This window comes from Mauremys mutica, chromosome 11, assembly GCF_020497125.1.
Source record: "Mauremys mutica isolate MM-2020 ecotype Southern chromosome 11, ASM2049712v1, whole genome shotgun sequence".
NCBI classification, from domain to species: Eukaryota; Metazoa; Chordata; order Testudines; family Geoemydidae; genus Mauremys; species Mauremys mutica.
In genome coordinates this window covers 29,303,447-29,315,653 of record NC_059082.1, presented here as the reverse complement: position 1 = coordinate 29,315,653, position 12,207 = coordinate 29,303,447, and the positions used below count along the sequence as shown (strand labels likewise).

The 12,207-nt window shown below is 39.0% G+C and overlaps 1 protein-coding gene across 3 annotated transcripts in view; it reads right to left on the bottom strand.

Moving 5' to 3' along the window:
- Nucleotides 1-12,207, bottom strand: part of TJP1 (tight junction protein 1) — a 294,015-nt gene that overhangs the window by 52,924 nt on the left and 228,884 nt on the right. For all 3 annotated transcript variants that reach the window (XM_044979338.1, XM_044979340.1, XM_044979341.1), the window contains exons 10-12: nucleotides 4,624-4,766; nucleotides 2,391-2,496; nucleotides 1,486-1,636 (exon numbers count right to left, since the gene is read on the bottom strand). In XM_044979338.1, the coding sequence (XP_044835273.1) occupies nucleotides 1,486-1,636; nucleotides 2,391-2,496; nucleotides 4,624-4,766 (400 nt within the window). The remainder of the gene's footprint in view (nucleotides 1-1,485; nucleotides 1,637-2,390; nucleotides 2,497-4,623; nucleotides 4,767-12,207) is intronic.

Here is a 12,207-nt window from a genome sequence, read left to right as displayed (position 1 = left end):
CTCCCCTGACGAGGGCTTAGAATTTATAAATAGAAAGGGGTATTTCTCCATGGTGCCACAAAGGCTGGTTGACATCCATCGTGTTGAGTGGTGAGGCTTGAAGCTATACAGAGCATCAGATGGCTCAAAGGGCTGAGCTCAGTATCTTGTGCTATCCAGGAGGTACAGAACAAAGCTAGGTCCTGGTTTGATGCACTGCCTTGCCTGCTGTCCTGGCAGCAGAAGCAGAAGCAGCAGCAGCAAGTGCTGCATCAAAGCATTCTAGCTCCATATTGCCTCCAGGAGTTTCCTCTGCATCCCCATCTTTCTCAGTGTCTTTTGCTGTGGTAACACTGTCCCTGGCCACAGCAAGATCCATTTCTTTATCACTCTCTGATCTAAAGTACAATCTCCATCTCTCTTTATTTTCAGGGGTTTTATGAAGAGTCAACTTAATCCAGTTTAAGCCCCATGTAGACAAACCCTTAGATCAGTTGTCCAAATTTGTTCACATGATTTTCATTTACAGTTGCCCTTACTCCTTGCTATCTAATCTTCAAGGATATTTGAACATTTGAGTTCTGATTATCAACATTAGGTAGTCAATGATTAGCACATGCATGCTGTTAAAACATGTTTCTTTAAAGTTTAATCAGTTCAATTTCAAAACTCTAAGTGTAGTATCCCTTTTCCCCACTGAAGTCCATAAACAGCAGGTAAAGAGGTCCAAACATCTTGCTTTTGAAATTGTACTTCAGTCTATAAGTCCTTGTAAAATTAAATGAGAAATAAAAATTCCACGTTTTAAACTTTGTCATCAATAGAAAAGAATACGAAGAAATTACTTTTCTAGAAACAACAACATGCCCTAGTGGCATTAAGAGAGTTTTACTAATCCATGTGGGGAAAAAAACACACGTTTACACAATTTACCATATATTCTGCAAATTATACATAAGGGGTTGGTCCAGGTCTCTAATGGTATACTTTTAATAGCATATGTGATAGAGTAAAACTTGGGTATTCACTAACTGCAGGGTAAATAAAGCACATTCTTCTCCTGTTGAAAAACGTGTGTTGGAAGCAGTACTCTGAAATAGGGGTGGGTATGACTGGGCAGTAGACTCCTGTGGACAATACTATTTACCTAGTTTTGCAAAGTGGCTAGAAATCTATAAATGAAAGATGCTAAGTGCTACGTGTTGATTATTTGTATATATGATACAGATATTTATACACGCTTTTTAGTTAACAGTTTAAAAGCCAGTTAGTTAAACAATTATTTGTCCAATCTGAAACTAGAGAATTTGGGAGCCATAATTTACCAGTGATCTAGTAGCAACAGTGGAAGCTGGAAGAATTTTTACCACCATCGTCTACCCCTATTCAGGGTAGGCACAGATAAACAGTCTATTCTTTGCTGCTTTTACCTAAAAAGGCAACATGTACCAAAATTCTGTTGCATTACTGAACAACAGATTCTTTGTATGAAAGATTTTGACCTACCCTGAGAATTTGATCTCCTTCTTCTAATCCTTCTTTTGCTGCAGGGCTGTCCTCCAGAACACCAGCTACAAATATGCCTACATCATTGCCACCAGCCAACCGCAAGCCCACGCTGTCTCCTTTTTTGAATTTTACCATCTTCATGCTTGGCCTGTAGGTTTATAACACATTCCAATTAACAGACATACAGTAGTTGAATATGCGGTCATAGATTAGCAGCTGGGGAGTTACACCAGCAGAGAATTTGCTCCTTATTGCAATTTGATATCATTGTATCCAAGCTACAGTATTTCTTTCAGCAACACACCAACTATAATAGTATAATATTCTTCTCATCAGCTGAGCTTTTGAAAATAATGGTAATATTCACTTGCTTAAGAGAGATTTTCTTGTTTGCTTTAATATATAAATCGTATTTTAAATAAAATAAACAAAAACCCTTAAATTTTGAAGTAACAGTCAACCTTCCTTTGGAAGTGTACAACTGAAATGTTATTTCTCACTCTTCCCCGCCCCCTTTTTGGAGGGGGGCGGGGGGGGGGACAAAGCACATAACGTGATAACATTATTATAGGGTTCTCCTGAATGCAGGACTGTTTTTGCTTAAAAGAGAAGAAAAGCAGTATTTGGGAGAGAGAAACAAAACATGTTATTAAATAATATCTATAAAGTGATTAGTAAGTTTCTAAATTACAAAATATGTAATATAACTGTTAAAGCACCCAAAGCTCACAAATGAGCCTCAACTCCCCCACCCCTAATACTTATAAACAGATTAGAAACGTATGTTAACACAAAGCCCTAGATGTCCCCATTCAGACGTAATGTTCATTGACTTAATGAAAGCTTGGTCTGCTTGAGGACTGTGGGATCAGGTTCAAATAAATAATTTTGAATTAAATTACCGAAGCACTCCATCTTCATGAGTTGAATTGGGTAAAGGACCATCGGATGGACTGACTGGTAAATCCACATCTGGCTGTCCAGCTTGAGCATACACTGGCTTTGGCTCTATTAAGAAATAAAAACAAAAACCCCAACTTGCCATGCTATTAATTCTTTAAAGGATGTGGAACCAGTACAGTTTAACTCATCCTTGCAAAATTGTTATCATGAAAATCTACCAGCTCAGGAACAAAATCCTTCTCCCATCCACAAGTGTCAGTAATGAAAATAACTCTCTTGTACTGACTGAGTAAGATTACTCCTCTTGGGTGTGTATTTTTTTTAAGGCTGGTCTAACTACTGCACTGCGGGGTGGGTTTTGTTTGTTTTTTCTTTTCCAAATTTCCCATTGTACTTTGATAACGTCCATTGAAATTTTGAGGCATGCAAAATACATCATAGATAAATACAAGACTTTTAAAAAGAGAAAACATATACGCCTGTTTTTTCTAATCATGTAAGATTTGGGCATTAAGGATTAGGATTCCACTAGGGTAACCACTGCCCAAAAATGGGAGAAGCCAGAAGGGTTCAGTCAGTTACTGTAATCTTCCAGCTAAACAACTCTACATCGCTACCTTAATTGAATCCCAGACCTGCCATTTCAGCTGCCTTTGACTCACTGTTCAAGCTTTTCCACCTTCCTGTCATCATTTCTTCAAAGAAAAAGCTGACAAAATGTGATGTGACCTTCTCCCTCTCCACAGATTGCCTTCCTTTCTCCTCCCCCAATTCTCTCTTCCTTCTCCCCGTAACAGATGCAGACTTTTGCCTGATCTCCTCCTCCAACCCATCCACTTGTCCCAGTAACTCCTTACATCCCATCCCCTCATTTCCTTCACACCCACTCATCTCCTCCTTACACCTCACTTCTCTCCTCCCTCTGGCTTTCCCGCCCCCTCACAATACAAGCATGTTTTCATTTCTCTATCCTCTCAAGATTGCATTTCTAAGTTCATTGAAAGCACCGTTTACAGTAGCCATCTCGAATTTCTCTCTCCAATTCCATCCTAGATCGTCTCCAATACAACTCCTGCTCCTTTCACGCCAATAAAACTGCTCTTGCTAAAGTCTCTATGACCTTGTCCTAGCCAAAGCTCAGAACCAGTACTCCAACTTCATCCTCCTTGACCAGTCCGCCGCCTTAGACACAGTTGACCATGCTCCTCCTCCTTGTAATCTTGTCCTCCCTTGGTTGTCTCCCCTCTGTCCTCTTCTCTCCTCCTAAATCTCCAATGACTCCTTCAACAGGTCCAATCCTTCCTTCAACTTTCTGTGAGGATTCCACAGAGTTGTCATTGGTCACTTTCTCTGCCCCCCTATATATCTCTGGGTAATCTAATCCATAAAATACAAATTTAACCACAGTCTCTACGATGACAAATCTCAGATCTCTACTCCAGACCTGCCTACTTCCATCTAAACTAAAATCTCTGCCTCTCTCTGATATTGCCTCCTAGATGTCTTGCGATGAGCTCAAACTGCACACGGGTAAAACAGAGCTCTTAATCCCCCAAATCCTCCTGCTACCTCCTCTCTTGATTACTGTGGACACTACCACCATCTTATCCATTACTCCTGCCTGTAACCTGGCATCTGCCTTTTTGTTCTGTGTTTATACAGTGCATGGCACAATGGTGTCCTGGTGCATAATTAGGGCCTTAAGTGCTATGATAATACAAATAATAAACAAAAAAAGATTTAGCTCTCCATTGAGATCAAAACTGTGTTAACTACATCTATGTTTAAATGGGATAGTATGGCTTTTAGGGGAAAAAGCCCTCCATCTTATCTTGTCTTTGGAAATCACGATAGTATCCTCTTAGGAACAACCATGCTTAAACACAGCTATAACCAACACAGTTTTTAATCCCACAGCAGAGAGCGCTTTAGAGTGATCTTCCAGAATTGAAAACCACAAATACCACAAGCTGAACTATGCTCACAGGGAGTCTTGCATATTCAGAAAAATGAAAAAAAATGTTGGGCCCACTTCTGCCATTACTTAAACTGGCTTCACCTAGGTAACTAGGGGCAGAGCTGGGCCCTTTGAATTTGCATATTCTGAGTATTTATGCAGTTGTATATTTTAACAGCTTGAGAGAAATCATGCTGTAGCTATGAAGTAGTGCAAATCCCTACTAAGCATTCATTAAAGGCAGCAGGCATAACTTGGCGTTTTACCATATTTACCTGGCAGAGGTGGAGTTTGTTTTTCATTTCTTTCAACTATAGCCTCTTCCATGGTTTTAGAAACAGGAATATCATCTGCATTCTTTACAGGTGTAGAGACAGCTCCTGGTTTTGATATTCTCTCATCTTCTCTGCTCCGGAGACTATATATCAGAAAAACAAAACATATGGCATTTAGTGTGTACGCCATGCTACCTCACAGTATTATTGTAAAACCACCATTTCTGCATTTCAGTTCAAAAAGATTTGCTAACAGATTCATCCCCAAATAATCTGCATAATGGGAACTCTCCACACGTAGATCCCTGGAAAAGGGAGGGCAAGGTAGAAGAGTGCTCTTTTCACTACCCCATGTCATTCCCATGCCTTGTGTGGATAGTCTTCCATGCTAAATTCAGAAGCAGGAATGGAGATGGGAGCAAGTGATGTGCTATTCTCTGTGACACTATTCTCTGTGACACTGGAGTCTAGTGATTTCTGGGCAAAAATCCAGGATTTACCACGACCCTTTGGACCCCTCCTGTGGTTGCTGACTCAACCAGGACTGAGGAACTCAGCCAATGGCAGCCCTTCAACACTGAAAGGAGGTTTCCCTTCCCCCTAGATCTCTTGAGGTTGGGAAAGAGCAGCCTTCAAAATTCACAGCTCTTCCAAATCCTTTACACTTAAGATTGGTGCAATGAGGAAAAGAGTGAGTGCCTGCCTCCCATACCAGCTCTCTACTTCATATTTCTTCAGTGAAAACAGGACTAGCCTCATGTATTTTCTGCTCCAGAATATATCTACACAGGCTTACAGCATGCAACATCTAAAGAGAATGTGATGCATTCCTTGCTAGATAGTCTCTGGGGAGTGAACCTGGGAGCTCTAGATCTAAAAGCATCAGCACTTCCATTGTTTCAGCTAGAGGACCAAGTACTTTAGCAAAGAGGCAGTAACAAACTCAGTCTGTATACATGAACAGAACCTCAGTGGGTTGTACAAGCATGCAGTACCCTATAATTGTATGTGAGCCGTAGCCGTATAGTCACAGACAAAATTCAAAATCTACATAGGCTTAAAAGTAGTATATCACCAACTTACAACTACTTCCTAAAAATCTGTCAGGTCAGAATTCCTGGCACTTATGAATTTTAGATACTTTCTACTTACTATGGCTAATCATCATTGATGAACAGTTTAATCAATCGCTGTACTAAACAAACCACAATTCCAAAACATATTCATTATAAAAAAGCATTAGTTTACAAGATATTCAAACTCTGCTGAAGTATTAAAAACACATGCATATAAAAATAAAATGGTCAACAGAAGATACTGCATAACAAGCAGGTTTACTTTTATTTCCATCACCTTGTGTGTCAATAAAAATGCAATGAGTGTTCTAAAGGAATTATATATTTGTCAGGCATTAAAGGATACTGAATTTGACATTGTTAGGAAACATTTGTTTCCTTGATGACACCGACCTGCTCAGTTACTTCTTCCTGATGAGCCACCAGGAAGGACTTTGGGTAGAAAGTGTCCTTGGTGAAGTATATTGTACAAGATAGCACAACATGATTAGATGGCTTTCCGTTTGGATCTCTCAATCATGGACTGATGTATTCTGAAAGATGCCACCTTTCTTAAGATACTACTGTTTCCAGAAGCTAGATGGAGCTATTGGGCAGTAACTTGTATTTGCATCCTTTAAAAAAAAATATATATCCACTGATACACATTACGCACAGCAACATTTTTTAGTTGTACTAAAATAATTACTTCAAAGCTGTGTATTAATTATAATGATGGGAAATAAGGCTTTTTTTTTTTTGGTCAGAGTCTCTACTGAAACTAAGGCTGTACCGAAAGATAAAACCACTAAATTTATAAACATGGGTGGGATGTGCTCTCTCTGGCAATACTAAGTAGCTGGCATCAGAAGCAAGGTTTACACATTCTGCTAAACTAGGACCACCATTCACTGATGTGTTGTTACTTAGGATAAACCATTACAATTTGATTCAGTGCCTGCTAGAGCCAACATTTTCAAACTTAAGTGCCTCACGTTGGGCACCTAACTAAAAACAGCCTGCTGTTCAAGAGTGCTGATAATTCACAAATCCGACTGCAATTTGTATGTCCCATTGATGCTCTTCACCTTTGCAAGTCTGGCCAATTATACTTCGATACTAAAAATAGCTAAAAAACACCTGTACTTTAGGCATCCAAGTTTGAAAGTTTTGGTCTTTGAACTTTAATTTAAACAAATCTCTTTTTCTATAAAATAATTTTTGAACACTTATCTGACTCCCCTTTTCTCATAATGGTATTCATATTGAATAATTTTCAACTTTTTTCTTGGTGGTAATTTGGTACTCGTGAAAGTGAAACTAATAGCATTGGCTTGAGCAACGACTGGGAGCAGGCACTGCAAGTTTTCCCACCTTGTGCTGCATAAGTAATACATTAAGCTTCTTCTGCAAAACCTTTGCTATTCCATTTCCACGTTTCCAGCATACATGTCCTGTTGGACAGTGATTTTAGGATGTGGACAAATGACTGTCTCTTCACTTCTCAGCTATGCTAAGATTTGAATCTTTGCTCCCTAGAAATAAAATGCCAGTTCCCAATTAAATATATGGGCATACTTGAATGTGTGTATGAAACAAGGAAACCTTTAAAAGCCGAGGAAACGGAGAAATGAAAATAACACACATGATAATGTGGCCCAGAACTAGTTTTTCCTTATTTTTGAACACTGAATAGTTGTTAATGATGTTCTACAATACAACTTTTTATTTTGGTATAGCATTTTTCACTATCCCAAAATGTTTTTCTTCTTGAAATATTACTATTTCTGACTTTTTATATTAGTTAATTTTGATCTTCAACCTCTTCTACATGCAACTTGAGGACTTTGTACTTTCACATTCTTGCATGTTAGTATCCTTTACTGATATTCTTGCATAAATGTAGTTGCTATTTTTAATTAGTGCAGCTCAAATATTTAATAAAAAGTTGAGGCGGCATTGAATAAAAAGGAATAGAGTTTCTAACAGCAAATTCCCCCCATGACTCCCCTTTTGATTTTCCCTTGTATTATAAATTAGTCAATTTATGTACAAGCTAACTCTTTATACAGGGATTCTCATGACTTCACTGTCTGCTTGTTTTCATTCTAGCCATTGGTCTGTCTCATCACACCTTTTAAATTACAGAATACATAACAGAGGACTTCAACATACATGTATGGGTAAAAATAACGTATCTCTACATTTGTTCCCTAAAAAATAGGGGGAGGGGGCAAGAGGGGGAAAGAAAGAATCCCAGGTGTACAACTATGGTACAAGTCTCATTGCAAAAGGCAATTATTTATTCTAGAATGTTTTATCAGAATTCTAAAAAAAAAAAAAAAAAAGTTATTTCCCACGTCCTGCAAATATGGCTATACATCCACAACTCAGGAATCTGATTTTAATGAAGGTTTAATTTGAGCTTTTCAGTTGACTGAAGCTATGTTATCCTAAACTCTCAAAAAGAGATATTATTTAAGTTTCCTATTATGAAGTATTTTACATATTTATATCTAAGCATTATTTATACAGCCATGTTAGTAACAGGAGAACATGAAGTTTATACTCTATACACTACCCCTCTGGTAAGGGAAACAATTATGTAAAGCCTGTCTCATATATACTTATTAGGAATGACTCTGCAGTACTACTTAGGGGCTTCATGTCACTCTGGTATTCTTCACTCGGGCAGCCAATCTCTAATTAATGAAAAGAAGTGTTTAAGTGTTCACTGTCATATTCTCTAAACTAGAGGAGGACAGAAACATTAAGACACCGTGTACAGAAAAAAAGTATCACGAAGATGTGACAGCAAAATGCATGAATTGTGTGTTTATGATGTTCACAATCAAAGTTCAAAAATCAAAGTTGCTTCATGGCATTTATAAACAAACATTATAAGCGTTTTGAAGAACAGCCACTGTTAAAAGACTTGAGATAAAGTAATTCAGGGTCCCATGCTATCACATGGACACCATTTTTTAAATTAAAATCTTTATGTATTACATAATAAAAGTTTTCTTAAAAGCACATTTCAAATTACAGAACTATAAAGCCATGAAGGATGCTAGTACGTATCATCTTTTATAACATCAACCACTCAATGGAATTATAGTCCTGTAATACAAATTACATGCAGTTTGACTACTGACACACATTATAGCCAAAGCATTGAGAAAGCTAGAGACAGTGAAAGATTTCTTCTATGTTAATATTATATCCTTTTGCCCTTCTCTTTTGGCTTGTCTACACTTAAAACGCTGCAGCAGCACAGTTACGCTGCTCTAACGCTTCAGTGAAGACACTGCCTATACCAACAGGAGGGCTTCTCCCATCAGCATGGGTAATCCTCCTTCCCAAGAGGTGGTAGCTAGGTTGATGGAAGAATTCTCTGAACAACCTAGAGCTGTCTACGCCAGGGATTAGGTCAGTTTAACTGCTTTGCTCAGGGTTGGATTTTTCACACCCTGAATGACAATTATATGAACCTAATTTCCTAGTGTAGACCAGGCCATTCAATTTATCAGGAAGATTTGCCTTAAAAGAGAGAATCATCTCAGAAACAAAAACTATAGTAGCAACTATAATGAGCAGATTTAAAGTCAGACTGCATTTAAAATGAGTGGACAAACATGGAATAACTGAAATATATGCACTAAAAGATATCAGACCTGATTCTTCTCTATGTTAGTCCAGTTTTACCACAGTGTAATTGCAATCCAGGGCCACCCAGAGGGGGGGCAAGAGGGGCAGTTTGCCCCAGGCCCCGGGCCCCACAGGGGCCCCCATGAGAGTTTTTCGGGGCCCCTGGAGCGGGGTCCTTCACTCGCTCCGGGGGGCCCGGAAAACTCTTGCGGGGCTGGGCTCAGGAGCTTCTTCTGCTCCCGGTCTTTGCCGGCGGGGGGTCCTTCCGCTCCGGGGCGGAAGGACCCCCCACTGGCGAATTACCGCCGAAGCAGGACCCGCAGCCGAAGTTCAGCTCGGTCTTCGGCGGTAATTCAGCGGCGGGGGGCCCTTCCGTTCCGGGACCTGCCGACCAAGTGCCCCGAAGACCCGCGGTGGGGGCCCCCCGCCACCGAATTACCGCTGAAGACCGGGCTGCACTTCGGCGGCGGGTCCCGCTTCGGCGGTAATTCGGCGGAGGGGGGTCCCCGCTGCGGGTCTTCGGAGCACTTCGGCGGCGGGTCCCGGAACGGAAGGGCCCCCCGCTGCCGAAGACCCCAGGCCCCCAGAATCCTCTGGGCGGCCCTGTTGCAATCTCCTCAATGGAATAACACAGGCATAAACATGGAGTAATGCAATGGTGAATCACACCAATTATAGGCTTATGCAATTACTCAGTTCACATTACTCACTCTTAAGACTCCAATATTAATACATTTTTTAAAAACATCTTCATTTTGTTTATGAAGAAAAGTTTTATTTCAATCGAAATCTAAAACTGTATTTTAAGATGGCAGTAGATGGTGCTTCACTTGCAGCTCAGGTCATATTCCCCCTCTCACTTCTAATTTTTAGTTCTCATCACCTGGACAATGATTAGAGATTTAGATTTTATACAACCACATGAAATCAGAGAGAGTAGTAGAGAGAAACAAAAGCTTCAATGTAGGGTGGTAAGGAGATGGGGAAAGTAGAGGTCAGAAACAACCTAATGGGTCAATCCTAGAAAGGTGGCTGGAATTAGTCCCACGGAGCTCAATGTCACCATAAAAGCACTGTGCCTAGGAGTAAGTTATTTGCAGCAGGAGATCTTACATAAGGAAATCAAAAGAAAAAGAACATGTGGAAATCGCAAGTGGAAATCTACATTTATTTTTCATTTACTTTGAAGTCTTGACGTAGTATTGCAAGGATTACCAACCATTTCAAAGTTACATTATGATTTATTTCACAAAGTTTAGAAAGGGTCATTTTAGAATCCTAACACATCAGGTTGACTAGTATGCTGGGATATCATCAATATTCTGGTGGTTCTAGCTTTGCCTTCAAACTCATGCCTAAAATTACCAGAGATGGATTAATACTCTTGAATGAAACACTCCCAATCTTTTCATACTGCTGAAATTATCCATTCAGATTATTTTGCACATTTTAAGATACATCAATTTAAAGAAATAAAAGGTTTCACTTAATTCATAGATTTAAGACCAGAAGGGACCATCATCATAATATACTCTGATGGGATCACACAGGACATAGAACTTCATCCAGGAATTCCTGCCCATACTCCAAAAAATTATAGCTGAACTAAAATATATATTTTAGAAAGGCATCTAGTCTTAATTTAAAGATGCCAAATTATGGCCAATTTACCACACCCTTAGTAACGTGTTCTGGTGTGGTTAATTATCTTCACTGTTAAAAACTAGAGTTTCACTTCCCGCGTGTATTTTTCCGACTTCAACTTCAAGCTACTGGATCCTATTATCTTTTTGGTCTGCTAGATTAAAAACTCCTTTAGCTCTCTTAAAATTAGATCACTTCTCTCTGTGTAAGTATTTAGACTATGATCGAGTCACCACAACCTCTCTTTTTATAAACTAAACAGCATGACCTCATCAAGTCTTTTTTCATTGTAAAGCATGCTTTACAGACACAGTCTCTCTTAGAAAAACTTTAGAGTACATGAGAAGAACTAACATTGTTTTAAAAGCATGACAACGGAACTGGACACACAATTCCAATAGTGATTTAAACAGTGCCATATACAAAAAGGAATATATCACCTCTGTTCTCCTACTGTATGTTCCCCACTTTCTATGACTTTGATTTTAAAGTGACAAAATCTTGTTAAAAATTACAGCTGCATTTCCCATGAGTCATCAAAGGTGTTAGTTATTTTGCTGTGTATGTGTTCTGACAGTATTGCTTTTACTTCTAACATCTGTGCTGTGTCAGGGAGGATTTTTTTTTAGCATGCTTAACACTGCGGCATTTTTAAATAACCTTCAGTCACAAAACAAAGTCAGCTTCATGTTAGTTTAATCAATGGACTGCTCTTAAACCATGAAATTTGTTTAAAAAGTAACTGACAAAGAAAACAAAAGTTTGTGACCTGTAAAAAGAAAATGTTTCATGAGTTTGTACACAAACTCTTCAAGTATGATTGACATTTAGGGCCTGTCCACTCTAGTGCTTTTAGTATTTTAATACCATTTACTACTTAAGATGATGGATGGTTCAGCATGAAAGAGAAGCATTTTTTGAAGAGCACCTCAATGTAGATTATAGTTTTGTCCTGACGTGCACGGTATGCCAGTTTCAGTGGGGCATTTTGGATGCTAACAAAAGAACGGAAGGAAAATCTCTTGTGTGCTACAGAATAAATAGTTGACTTTTGCAATGGAAGTTGTCTTCATTCTTGGTACAACTTCATCTTTATGGGAAATGCACTGCTGCCATCTACTAGTAAGAACCTTTATTGCTGAGGCAATTCCAATCATGATACTTTTAAAACAGAAAATAGAGATACTTAGACCGATTGAAAAAGATGCTTCTTTAGGGAATACTACTAAATTAAGGT